Source organism: Silurus aristotelis (assembly GCF_946808225.1).
Source record: "Silurus aristotelis genome assembly, chromosome: 27".
NCBI lineage: Eukaryota > Metazoa > Chordata > Actinopteri > Siluriformes > Siluridae > Silurus > Silurus aristotelis.
In genome coordinates, this window is record NC_139600.1 from 3,205,471 (window position 1) to 3,220,035 (window position 14,565).

Genomic DNA, 14,565 nt, shown 5'->3' on the forward strand with positions numbered 1-14,565 from the left:
CTCATTCACCTCCTACTTTTTCACTCCATCCTCGCTTCCCTCCTTTCCTTTCTATCCGACCTCACCCCCCTCCTTCAGTGTAGGTCGCAAGCGTCTGGATTCTCGTACGAGATGATAAGATGTGAAAGATGAGCGGTGATAGCTCCGGCACACTTGTGCTCACAGACGAGATGAAACTTGATGGCAGGGTGCAGTCACTGGCACTGCACGATCAGCTGCATCGACCAAATGGAAACGGCAGCCATCTTGAAAGAAAGTCATGTCAGAACATCTTTGGAATTTTTTTCGGATTACTCTGCAATCCAGGAAAAAACAGTCAAACGTAATCAGCTCGTCTCGATTCGAATCAAATGGGTCAAATGGGACAGGATATTAATTTGAACCCGTATTTATCTCATTTTATAAGGGCAGCCATATGTTTCTTGACTAGTCAGCATCAATTTGCGTCGCATTAAACAGGCGAGCATATGGAACCCTTCGGAAAAAGGCGTCTGGATCTGATCAGATCTGGATTAGCATAATGAATGCGCTGTGACATAACGCCGTATTAAAGCATTAGGCCCCGGTTGACGACGATATAATATAATTGATGTCACTGAAATTGTCTATAATGTGCTACGTGGCCTGTGATTTGCGTGTAATTGCATTTCGTACGCATCACACTTTCGCTGTCTCGAACTTGCTCGTCTCCTCTGGCAGACGGAAGCGATATGGAAACGCTGAACGAGGTCAAGGAAGATTATGTAGCATATCTAGCTGGCCCACCCATTCGCAGACTCCTAGTGCTCGGAGTATCGCTGCATGACCGCGGCATGACCGCGCCTTTCCCCGTCCGTTCACTCACTTACTCTTGAAACACAGATGTTTGTTTGTATTCAGATTTCAATCCGAGAAGGTTTCTACAGTACAGTAACACGGTGGATCACAGCGCTTGCACGGTGACGATTCCTATTCTTAAACAAGTGTGACAATAGCCCTTAGACCATGCCGAATTGTTTACATTTTGTAAAATCTCCATCTCTTCTCAACATTGCTCACTGTCGCCTGGTTCTTTCAGAGGTGTCTATACATCCTGGTTTGATTAATGTGTCTAGTAATATCCCCCTCTTTCCACTATTTCTTGCGAAGGACCTCATTCAGTCCCTTTCTAATTACCAAGCTGGTCTTGTTCATACGTTCATGACTCATGCTTTCCAGGTCCCTGATCTTATTTCTGTCCCTCATTATTCATTCTTGTTTTATGCTTTGTTTGCTAATGTTTGCTAATCACCACACTTAACCTGTTCCACGTTTCTGATTCTACATGGTCAACCCACACCCTTTTCAACCTCTGCTTGGCAGGATTGCAGTTTCTAACCTTTTTTCTTTACCTTGTTTTCTTCCTGTTTTCTCCCCACCAGATGTCACCATTTTGTCTCTGTGTCCCTAATTAGCTCCCATTGCCTCCGCCTGAATCCTGTTAGCTCTGGATGTCTGTCTAGTGTTTGTTTGTTGACGTTGTGTGGTCTGGTTGAGTCTCCTGCCCTATCCCGAGTTGCCTGGTGTGAGTCTTTGTTTGTTATACTTATTCTACACCCTTCTCAAACTCCGCTTTAAACTATGACGCTTCCAACTAGGTTTCTAGCCTATTTTTTTGTTCTTTTCCTTATGTTTCCAATTTTTTTCCCCACCAGATGTTGCCATTGTGTCCCTGTGTCCCTCATTAGCTCTTATTGTTTCCTTTTGAGTTCTGTTAGCCCTGTGTGTCAGTCTGGTGCTTGTTTGTTGGATGTTATTTGGTCTGTTCCCTGAGGCTACAGCTTTTTTTTTTCTCATAATTTTTTTAATAATTTCCAGTTGCTCATACACACTGAAACGTCTGAAAACGTTCACGTCCCTGTACTGCGCATAAGCGGAATTAAATTTTAGCCTACCGTTTATTTACTTTCCTTTTTTTTTTTAAACGTTTTGGCAATGACTAAAAAATGCGTATTCGTTTTCGTTTTTTAAATGTGTCCTCTTTGTAGAGCGTTTTTTTTGAAAAAGCAACGTTTCAGTGTGGACGAAGAGTCAAAATGAAGAGAAAAATATGCGTTTTCAAATGAAAACAGTTGTTCGTTTGTTTGTTTTGTCTCCTGCCCAATCTTGAGTTGCCCAGTGGAAGTCTTTGTTTTCTTCGAAGTCTTTACTCATTATTGCCAATTTCTGAGAGACTTTAAGTGTTCAAGAGAAGATTTAGATTTTTTTCTTCAGTTGTGGACTGATTTTTTTTGTGCTGCCTTTTGTAGAATTTTCAGCACCTCAGTTTTTGGTATTTATTGTTGCTTTTTTCCATTTTTGTGTTTTTTGGAAGATTTTTCCAAATTTTTCTAGTTTGTCTTTGCATTTGGACCTTTGTACCTTCCTGTGACAGACTGCTAGAGCTTAACAGATTTTCATATTAGACCATTTCAAGGTAGAACCTTAAAGGAAGCCATTAACTCTTGAAAAAAGTTACAAAAAAAGTCCCTTTTCAGATGGCACACCAGCGTACCGTTTTAATAACTTCAGTGTCGATCATTTTCTGTTTGTTTTATCATCTCTAAACTATGGAGATTCGGGTGCTATATAAATAACGCAAAAGAACAGCATTTCGGTTCTCTCAGAATGATGAAAGGAGAATTCTTTCCGAACATATTTTCTTTTTTTCTCACCTCGAGATTAATAAAGCAGAATTCGACGACGTATTCTCTTACCCCCACGAGTGTTCCGCATCCCCCTGAATGGCACGCATGGGTCCTGCTACCATTTTGGAGTCTGAAATCAGAGCTTGACTACACAGCACCCCCTACACACACAAACAAAGTGAAGCTAAATAAAACAAGATAGAGATTGAATCCCGGAGGACTTCACAAACTCAAAGCCATATATATATATATATATATATATATATATATATATATATATATATATATATATATATATATATATATATTATATGCAAGGCTTTTAAGGGCAAGCGATGGAAGATCTGTCAGAAATAGCTGGGCGGATTCGCGGAGGTTTTTTCGCTTCACAATCCTCATTAAAGACGAGATGGATCAGAGTAGAGAGCTGTTTGTGTGCGTGTGCTTGAATGCTAGTGTGTACTCTTTCATAAAGAACAGTGCTGAGAACTGCAGTCTTCAGGACTGTTTTTCTTTCAGGTCTTTCTTGTTCTTTCTGGTTTAGAGTGAGTAGGAGGAAAAAAGAGAGCAGTGCAGGTTTCTTTCTTTATGTAAGAGTCTATATTCACATTAGGAACGAAGCTGAATGCAAATAGCATCGTTTGGAATGAACACTTTATGCGTTCTACAGAGATACGAACACTTCCTTACAGCCTGGCCAGGATCCTGCTGGTTTTAATTAGGCTAGAGGATGAATATGATATCATTTTATAATTGTATCCTCTTTCAGACGATACAATTAGCATATTGATATTTAGCGCTGGAGGAGTTAAGTGTGGACTTCGGTTGGTTTCTCTATTGCCTCAGATTTGTCTGAGGGATACACTTAAATGACAAAAGTATGTATAAACCTGACCATGATGCCCATATATGCTTCTTAACTACGCGATATGTAATTCCAAAGGCATGTGGTTAATGGTAGCTCATTGTTTATGATGGTGGACCTGATAAGTTGTGAGCTCATATCACTGCATCACTATTGCCTGGGCCCTTGACTGCTCAGGTCCCCCGGATAAAGGCATCCACCAAATGCCATTCATGTGTACTATCCAATAATAAAGAGAGCCATATAGGATGGTTAGTCGTCCACATACTTTTGCCATATATGAAGTGATAGCAAAAACACGTTTCGAGACTACTGGTGCTAACTGGTGCTATTCTGACCACGCTCGCTGCCACGTCTGCAGTTTCATCATAGACCGCGAGTTCAAACCAAGAGCAAATGTGACGGTCTCCGTGAAACTCGGCAAATCTGCCACAGAGACGTTTGACACGCGACGATGCCGCAACTAGTCGTCAGAGGTGTTTTGAATGGCTTCAAGAGCGGGACAACATTGCTGAAAGACGACCAAAGATCAGGAAGACATTTGGAAGACAACGAGCTCGACCCCCAAAAATTCTTGCACCGTGATCGCTGGGGAACAATCCAGGCGATCTCACTCCTGCACCCACCCTACACCCTACGATTTTGACTTCAACCTCTTCCCAAAGATAAGATTCGGGGCGTTTTGACACCGTTGCGGCTATCCAGCAGGAATCGCAGAAGGTCCTTGACGCGCTTCGGAAAGGAGACTTTCAGGACACATTCTAAAAGTGGCAGAAATGCTGGGACTATTTGAAGGTAATAGTGTGTAAACGCAGATAAATCAAGTACTTTCTTGTAAACAGATCTCGTCTCGAAACTTTTTGATACCACCTCATATTGTATTTCCAAATGGACTTCTTAGATCTTGGGCATCTGTGTGGTTTGGGGGTCGTGTTGTGTTGCCTTGTGATTGGAAGTCAATTATGTGATGAACCTGAAAGATCCTGCAAGCTGCTGTGTAACTGTCAGAATGAAGTAGAAGCTTCAGAATAGATTCGATGGTTTTTAGTATTGATCTCGAATTACTCTGGACAAAATCGTAACTTGGCCCCAATTCTGATCATTTGCCCTAATTTTAGACTTGACAATATCGATATTAAAATTGACTACCTCTCTATCGGTGGACGCTTTTGCAACGACTCGGTTCTAACGGCGATTCCCTCCTAATGACTAATGATTTGGATTGGCACCGATGCAAGTCGGTCCAAATCCAATCCAATATGATTTAGTTCAGTTCAAACGAACCAGAGCGGATGTCATTAACACTGTCAAGATGTTGACCCTGGAACAAACATTCCTTTCTTCTGTCTGTGACCTGAGCATTATCTGTACCACATTATACCTCTCTTTAAACCTTGATTTCTAGTTCCTGGTATTGGCATGGACTCAATTAGAAACTGAGATTGACTTAGACCTCGAAACAAATATAGATGTTGCATTGTGTTTCCTCCCTAGTGAAACAGAGCTTGGCAATGCAAAACGGTAGAGTTCATGGATATAGACTGTGATGTTGTTATTCTATAACTTGGGAGAAATGGCAGTGATATTGTACTAATATTGTTATTGAAGTGCACTTATTTGCACTTCTGGCAGACGCTTAAATGCATTTCATTGCTGTGTACCTGTGCTTTACGACAAATCAATCAAACTACCTATATATCTACAGTACGTAGCACAAAGGATGTCAATTTGGTGCACAAATATGCAACAATCCTTATATTTCAATGGAGTGCCTCATTGTTTTGAAGGCAATTCAATCATTTTTAATGTAGTAATGTAGTAGTTTTTAAATAAACGTACAATATTTCGTAGTTGATATACAACTATGTCAGTGATACAACCAAGTGCTTGGATTTGAACTAGAAATCCAACTCCTGAGCCACAAGCCATCTCTGATGTCCTTTTTTTGGAAGTTGTGGTCATGGGGAGTGCAGGGTGGGTCATGATATAGCATTTCCCAAAACAGGGACAGTTAACAGCCTTGCTCAAGGACCAAAAAGTGGAAACTTTTCAGTTCTGGGGTTTAAACTACGACCGTATAATAACACCTGTTGGGTAACTTAGCAGAGTTCTAACAAAATGCTAAAATTTTCATGTGGTTTTCTTGTATATATAAAATGATTGTATACCTTCCGTTGGGAAAGCCAAGCAGCAGGTCAATGGCTGGACTTTGGATCAGAAGTTCGTACGTTCAAATCCTTGTTTTACCAGGCTACCAGTTCTGAGCCCCTGAGCAAGGCCCTTAACTTCTCGGTTGTTTAAGTCGTTTGGATAAGAAAACAGTTGACAGCTGCTAAGATTAGCCACTAACCCCCAGCACTTGGCGGTCGAAGTTTCTTAGTTCTCTAGTGTATGAGGAGGAAGAAAGGACCATAATGCAAATAAATAAATAAAACAAATCAATTTTATAAAGTGATTTTAGCCATATTGATTTTTTATTTTTCCACATTGCTGAGAGCAAAATTATGCTCGGTGTTTATACTGCCTTTATTTCGTTGTCACCTAGCAACGGTGTCCTCAGTAATGTCAAATATCCTGAAGATTCCCGGGAAAAAAAGTCAGTGGTGTAGTTTTGTGTGTGTGTGTGTGTGTGTGTGTGTGTGTGTGTGTGTGTGTGTGTGTGTGTGTGTGTGTGTGTGTATATATATATACTTAAAGTCTGTTTCACAGGTGAGATTTTCCTCAGCACTTAGCAACGTCCAGGTCTCCACTTTCCGCGCAGTCCCTTTAGGCCGTTGCTCGTGAAACGCCGAGACTAGGGATGAGCGTGCGAGAGTCACGTCTGTCGGCTAGACTTTTTTTGTTGTGTTGCATGGAATTCGCGGCGTGTGAGTTTGAGTCCTAGGGCAGCTGGTGTAATGGGTGCAAGGGGAATAGCGTGCCGCCGACTGTGCCTGCTACGGTCGACCGTCCTGAGAGAGCAATGGTTATGTTAGCACACGCACATACACAGTCTAAATCACACTCGAACGCTCACACGCACATGAAACAGGTAAACAAGGGTTGGATTTTCAGTAAGACACGGCAGGAGAATTCCCAGGAGGAAGTGAGGATTCATTTGACGTCAGCCTGGATTTGCTTGGATCTAGTCCTCTCACAGATTGAACTCTTGTAATCTAAAAATCATTTGTCATTTTATATATATATGTATGTATATGTATATATATATATATATATATATATATATATATATATATATATGTATATGTATATGTATATGTATATGTATATATATGTATATGTATATATATATATATATATATATATATATATATATATATATATATATATATATATATATGTATATATATATGTATATATATATATATGTATATATATATGTATATATGTATGTATGTGTATATATATGTATGTATGTGTGTGTGTGTGTGTGTGTGTGTGTGTGTGTATATATATGGAATGTATTTGGACTTAAGTACCAAGTATGAAGTTAAAGGCACACAATTGTCTAAAACATCGCCGGATATTGCATTCAATTTTCCCTCCACTTGACCCAGGAAACCCAAAACTGTTCCAGCATTACACAAAGTGGACAAAAGCCAGCTTCATGAAGATTTGATTTTCATTAGTTGGAGTGAAAGATCTCCTGCTATAGAGCTCTGCCCTCAACACTATTGGGATGAATGTAAATGCTGACTGCACCCCAGGCCTCCTCATCTCACCTACATCAGTACCTTAATAACACCCTTGTGGCTGAATAAATCTTCACAAACCTCCAAAGCTCCTAAATCTGGTGGAACAACTTCCCCAGAAGAGTGGAGGTTGTTATAAGAGCAAACGGGGACCAAATGTGGAATGTAATGTTCAAAATAGCACATACATAAGAGCTCAATTAAATGAAATGATTGCGTATCACCAAATTCCTCAGGATCGTTATAATTTACGTTAACTGACATTTTTACAGATTCAGCTCCTGCACCAAAAGAATTTATTTCAGGAAATGCATCCCGAAGTTTATAAAGGAAGTTGTTGGTGTTATTATACCAGGATAGATAGATTGCCCCTGTCTTGCAAGTTTAAAAAGTATATAGAAGTTCTTCTTGGGGTTGATGCTAACGCTTGCTAGCAAGGGGGACTACGGTCATTGTTTCTATTCCTAACAACTTCGGCTTGTTTACGAGTCTGTGAAAGCATATAAATGTAATAATGCTAAGTCCGAGTCAATAGATCATTCAGGATGGGTTTTAGTTGCCTAGCAACTAGTTTACTGACTGATCCTGAGGTGAAACGGGAAGATGTATACATGTACAGCTGAATAGAATTGTAATGAAACAATCGAGAAGAGCGGAATTGCAGAGGCTTTCCCAAAGCTTTATTTTGTTTGGGGTTAATGCTAACCAATGCTAAGCCATGCTAAGTGCAGTTTTTCAGATTTCGTAGAAACGTATCACAATGTCACAGGTCATCGTGTCTGTCCCGAACAATTTCGGCTTGTTTTCGAGTCTGTAAAATTACCTAAAAGTAATAATAACCCTACATTTATGGCAATAGATTATTTCGAATGTTTTTTAGCTCCTTAGCAAATCATTTTCTAACTGATCCTGAGGTAAAAAAGGAAGAGGTTTACATGTGCAGCTAAATAGAATTGAAATCAAATAACCGAACAGCATCTGAAACGAAAGGAATCGACCCGGCTTTAGCATCCCGACGTAGCGCTTCGACAACATCGTTCTTCTTTTTTCCTCAGGTTCATTCAAAATTGTACGTGTTTGTATCGCATTATTAAATCATGAATTGCGTAATATTGAGGTGTACAAGAATGGGGGGGGGAGCCAGGCTCGTTTAATTACGCCGCGGGATTGTTCTCTTACAAATGAGGTTTTTTTCCCCACTCTTTACCTATCGTTAAAAAAAAAAAAAGGAAAAAAAAAAAGAAGAGAACAGCAGGGTAATTTGGAGCTGTATTTTTCTCTGGGGTGGAAAAAGAAAAATGGCAACATTACCAGAAATAAAATCGCCAAGGATGGAATTAGCTCGGCTCCTTGTGTAAAACAAATCCCGCCTGAATAGGGCTTAAGGCTTCGTTTTTTTTTTTTTTGTGTGTGTTTTATTTATTTATTTTTTTCTTCTTCTTCAAGAATCTGAGTTAATGGGGGTGGGGGACGGGAACGGGGTGAGTGGGGAGGTTAAAAAAATAGCCCACAATGTAGTATAAAAAAAAAAAATCATTAAAAGAAAATCGTGATGCTGAGCCGGGCAAATATTTTTCGTTGGAAAACGAACGAACGAGTGCGTCTAAAACACACTGCAGTGGCAGGAATTCTGCCCCAATACCGTCCACCTTTATTCCCAAATCCAATTTGCGCCTGATCTCCCCTCTATAGATGAGAATTAATGGAAACTAAACTAGCATGGCGTTCTCTGTGCTAATATAAACGCACCCCTTACACCATGCTAGTTCTCAGTGACGTAAACGCTTGAGGGGCCAGCATTCTAATTATTACCTTTTTTTTTTTTTCTTTTTTCACTCTGTGTGGATCTTTAATTCTACACTTTTATCTATCTCTCTATCTGTCGCTCTCTTTCTTTCTCTTTCCTATTCTCTCTCTCTCTCTCTCTCTCTCTCTCTCTCTTTCTCTCTGTGTCTATTTTTGCTCTCTCTCTATCTGTCTGTCTCTATCACTCTTTATCTCACTCTGTGTCTCTCTTTCTCTCTGTCTTTCACTCTCTAGCTCCCTCTCTCTCCTATTTCTCTTAGTCTTCCTATTTCTTTCTCTGTGCCGCTATCTCTGTCTGCTTATCCCTTTCTTTCTCTCACACTCTAGCTATTCGCTCTCTTTCTCTATCTCTCTTTCGTTTTCTCTTTCGTTCTCTCTGCCTCTCTCTTTCTTTCTTTCTGCTTATGTCTTACACTCTGTCTCTCTTTTTCTGTCTTCTCTTCGTCTCTGCCTATCTCTCTCTCCATCTGTTTTTCCCTGCTTACTTATCTCTTTCTCTCTAAATTTTCACCCTGTTTCTTTCTGTCTTGCTCTTTGTCTATAACTTTCTATCTTTCTTTCTGGATGTTGGAGAAAATAAACCCCAACGGCCAGTAAAATCGGTTTATCAGCATCGCCCGCTGACCCGAAGCTCCGATTCTAATCACAATGCACATAACGTTACAGTTTTTCACAGCGAAAGCCAGAAGCCTGACACCGAGCCTGAAACTGTCGGGGGAGAATATATTCCAGAAGTTTCCACAAAAACTCGAGCCAAGGTCTGACGGCGGAGTGTGCCAAGCGCCCTCGCTCACTTCCCTGAACTTTTCTTAATAAGCTCAGGAAAAAATATATATAAATAATTTTTCAAAAATTGCTCCTTTTTTTATTTTAGAAATCAACACAAAATATATCACATACAGTAACAAGAACTTCCTAAAATCTCACCCACAGCAATACGATGACATATTTGTGTTTGTATTTATTTATTTATTTATTTATTTATAATAGTGGAAAATTCATAGCTGCGTCCCAATCCGCTCGCTATACGAGGTGTCAGCCATTTTGTCGTGCTCCCCGAATTCTGATTGGTTCGACTTCCTTTCCTCGTGTTCGCTCAATAGTTTGTACCCACAATGCACTCTGATTTTGTACACGATTTTGACGCAAGCTCGCTGACAGACACTGGCACTTGCGGGGAACTTTCTTTTCTTGGACAAAAGAATCCGAAACGAATAAATTTTCCATTGAGTTCGATTCTGTCTCTTTTTTTTTTTTTTTTTTTTTTTTTTTATGTATATACTGGTTGTCTCTCTCTTTCTCTTTCTATCTACTGCTCTCTTACTTTATCTCCATATGTCTTGTATACATTTTCATTTGAAAAAGAAAAATTTCGTGGCCTCCCGTCCACACGAGGCGCCGTTTTTTTTTTTTCAGTCAACGAAAACGTAGCTTTTTAAAAAAAAAACGCTTTTTAAAGTGAGCGACTTTTGGAATTGTAAATAAAATTTTTAAATGTATCCCAATTAGTGAGGAATCTCGTTTTCAGTCCCTCCTTCGTATATACTGAACGAGTGAACAAGTGAGTGATGTCACTGTTTTTTTTTTTCCTGCAGTCCTACAGCTTTTTCTTTGACTGGAGCACTGACACTGGAGACTCCTTCCGTACATAATAAATCAACTCCTCCCCTGTTAACGTCTTATAATCATCATCATAATAATCATTTACATAACGCTTATCGTCGATGACATCACTGTAAAGGAGCCGTTACTATAGAAACGAGAAACTTGCTGGAAAGACTGATGGAATAGAAAACGCATCAACACTTTCTCATGAACTGTAACAAAACAAAAAAAGTCTGTGAGTTCAAAACTTTTGACTGGCAGTGAAACACACACACACACACACACACACACACACACACACACACACACACACACACAGTCTTGCTATAGCTTCGTAGCATTTCACATTTCCAAATTCGGTTGCATAATCGGGTACCACAGAACCATTCTCCTCTCTCTCTCTCTCTCTCTCTCTCTCTCTCTCTCTCTCTCTCTCTCTCTCTCTCTCTCTTTCTCTCTCTCTCTCTCTGTTTGTCAGTCTCTCTGTCTGTCTTACACACTTTCTGTCTCTCTACTTCTATATAAAACTGTCCATCCATCTTTCTTTCTTTTTGTCTCACACTCTCTGTTTCACTATGCGCATATCTCTCAGTTCATCTCTCTGTTTATTTCACTCTTTCTGTTGCACCCTCTTTGTATATCTCGCTCTGTCTCACACTCTTTCTGCCTTTTTTATTTCTATTTGTCTTTCTGTCTGTCTGTCTCTTTTTCTATATCTCTGTCTCACACAATTTTTGTCTCTATTTCTATTTGTCTCTGTCTGTCTCCTTCTCTGTCTGTCTTTCTCTCAACCTCTCTATCTTTCTTTCAGTCTGTCTCTCTATCTATCGCTCTGTTTTTCTTTTTCTCTCTCTCTCTCCTTTTCTCTCTAACTGTTAAATGTAAAATTCAGAATCCTTCAAATATCATTATATTATTCCACAGAAAAAAGAGTGATAGAGAACAAGAGCAGAAGGATAGATGGATAGATAGATGGATAGATTGATAGATAGATGTATGCTATGTGCAACACAGACATATTTTAGAGTTTATGCACTCTATTAACACACCCCATCGCTAGGCGAGAAAGCGGCTGAGTCATCGAGCCGGTACAGGAAACGCATCGCTCCACCGAACTCTCTCTTGCCATCATTTCTTTCTCCGGATCTCTCCATCCTTCCTGTCTTCCTCCCCTCACTCCTGTTCTTATGCTGCAGTCTCTACGGTAGCGGACATGCTAATGTTAGCTATATTCAGACATGTCTCTAAGTCTCCTGAGTTCAGGAAGCACAGAGGGAGTTGTGCGTCAGAGTGTGTGTGTGTGTGTGTGTGTGTGTGTGTGTGTGTGTGTGTGTGTGTGTGTGTGTGTGTGTGTGTGTGTGTGAATGTGCTCAAGACAACCTGCTTACACACTCATGAGACAACTTAACAGTGACTTCATCTCAGGTGGTGTCTACCCCCCTCCCTCTCTCTCTCTCTCTCTCTCTCTCTCTCTCTCTCTCTCTCTGTGTCTATCTGCATCTTTCCCTCTTCATATCTATCTATCTATCTATCTATCTATCTATCTATCTATCTATCTATCTATCTATCTATCTATCTATCTATCTATCTATCTATCTATCTATCTATCTATCTATATCTATCTATCTCACAAACACCCTCTTCTTTCTTTCTTTCTTTCTTTCTTTCTTTCTTTCTTTCTTTCTTTCTTTCTTTCTTTCTTTCTGTCTATCACACCTTCGGTTTCTCTTTTTCTATATCACTGTCTGTCTGTCTGTCTGTCTGTCTGTCTGTCTCTCTCTCTCTCTCTCTCTCTCTCTCGCTCTCTCTCTTATATCTTTCTATATATACATTTCTTTTTGTCTGTCTGTCTCTCTCTTTTCCACCCTCAATTTGTTTTTGTTTTTGCTCTGTCTATTTCACACTTTCTCTGTATCTTTCTCAATATTTCTTTATCTCTCTGTTTATCTGTCTGGTAGTCTCTTTTTCTGTCTCACCCTCTTTCTGTATTTCTCTCTACCACACACTCTCTCTGTCTCTACTTCTATATATATATAACTGTCTGTCTGTCTCTTGTTTCTTGTCTTACCATCTTTCTGTATTTGTTTCTCTCATTCTCTCTATAGCTTTCTGTCTCTCTTTCTTTTTGTTTTGTCATCTCTCTGTATTTTATCGCTGTCTCTCATCCTGTTTCACTCTATTTTTGTGTTCTCTCTATCCAGGTATCTTTCCGTCTATGGGCCTGTTTCACCTTCTTTCTTTCTCTTTCCCATTGTAATTTGATTCAAAATGAATAATTTTTTTCTTTCCAATAATATAATATAATATTAAATAATATAGAATATAATTATCCAGACATTTTTATTTGCATTATTGTTCATTCCAAGTAATTTGTAATTTTTTTATTCTTACTTTTTTTATATGATGCATTTATATTTACATGTTTATTTCTGCATCATTCTTTTTTCATGGGACAGTTTGGTTTCCCAAAATAATTTTTTACAACTATTATTTAATTTGAAAAAAAAAAAAAGTCATAATTGATTCAAAATAAAATTATTTATTTATTTAACAACATTTATTTATTTTTTTTACCGACGGTTTTCCAGTGTTATAAATAAACCCGAGCGTCACGTGATTTTTACATCTTCAATCTGTGAAATGTGTCGACATGTTTGCTGAGCGAATTTCTTGAGCATGTGTGTGTGTGTTGTGTGAGTGCATAGTCCATGTGGGGGTGGTTTATTTCTTTCAGGGGAGGAGGAGGAGAAAGGTCAGCGAGGGGTCAGAGATGTGTATAAAAACCCACATTACCACATGAGTTTAAGGACAAACAATAGAGAAAGAGAGAGAAAGAAAAAAGAAGTGTGAGAGAGAGAGAAAAAAAAAGATGGATGAATTTTTAATAGCTGGGTGAAAATGCAATCATATTCCTGTTCGGAAAGAATACTACTTCAAGATAGAAATAAAATGAAGCGGAAAAAGAGCAGCTTTCAGTGTTTCTTGGTATCGATTTTCCAGCATCTCGGGGTCTGTGTGTGTGTGTGTGTGTGTGTGTGTGTGTGTGTGTGTGTGTGTGTGTGTGTGTGTGTGTGTGTGTGTTGAGGGTCCACTCACAATGTGCAGTTTGAGATAGTCTCCCAGTCCGGATGAGCTGTCCACTCTGATGAGCAGGGCGTCTTTAAGCTGAGTGCTGAAGCCCAGCGCCAACCTGTCAGCTCTGGTGCTCGGCCTGTCGTTCGGCGGCCACGTGTACGTGATCTTACCTCCCTCACGTCCGAATATGTACGTCGTTCCGGCTGTGTTCAAATACAAAAAATGAAAGACGAGCGAAATTCGTTAGTTTTTGCGGTAGATTTTTCAGAATCGGTCCATTCACAGGTTTATAACATAACCAGCTTCATTATTAACTTCAATACAGAAAGAAAGAGATACCGGTTTCGGAACGTCTAGAACATAACAAAGAAAAGACATTTGTTGTTGAGAGACTGATTCCTTTCAAGGTTTCTTCCTTATGAAGTCTCAGGGAGTTTTTTCCTTTCCACAGTCGCCATTTTGAATAATCTTATAGGCACTACACTTCTACAGTCTATTATACCAGGGGTCCCCAACCTTTTTTGTGCCACGGACCGGATTAATGTCGGACAATATTTTCACGGACCGGCCTTTAAAGAGTGGAGGATAAATACATCAAAATAAAATGATACGACTTGGAATTTTCTAAATATAATAATAAACGTGAATCCACTGTGTTTTGTATTTTGTTCATTTTTCTCGCTTGGGGGTTTGAGTTTAGCGGTAATGTATTATGTGTTAGCGGCCAGAGCCCCTTTAAGAAGGTAGCGGATGGAGGTAAGACGTGACCGAGGCATCATGACATGCATCAAAAGTGATCGATAGACAGATGTGGCGGAGAGAATCTGGGAATTTTCCAAAATAAATTGTTCAGAATCAAATGATGAATAAAACGGAC

The 14,565-nt window shown here is 39.5% G+C and overlaps 1 protein-coding gene across 31 annotated transcripts in view; it reads right to left on the reverse strand.

The window, feature by feature from the left end:
• LOC310721075 (neurexin-1a-like) overlaps positions 1-14,565 on the reverse strand; it is a 331,556-nt gene that overhangs the window by 118,586 nt on the left and 198,405 nt on the right. For all 31 annotated transcript variants that reach the window (XM_083532317.1, XM_083532316.1, XM_083532314.1 and 28 more), the window contains one exon: positions 13,710-13,891. In XM_083532317.1, the coding sequence (XP_083388443.1) occupies positions 13,710-13,891 (182 nt within the window). The remainder of the gene's footprint in view (positions 1-13,709; positions 13,892-14,565) is intronic.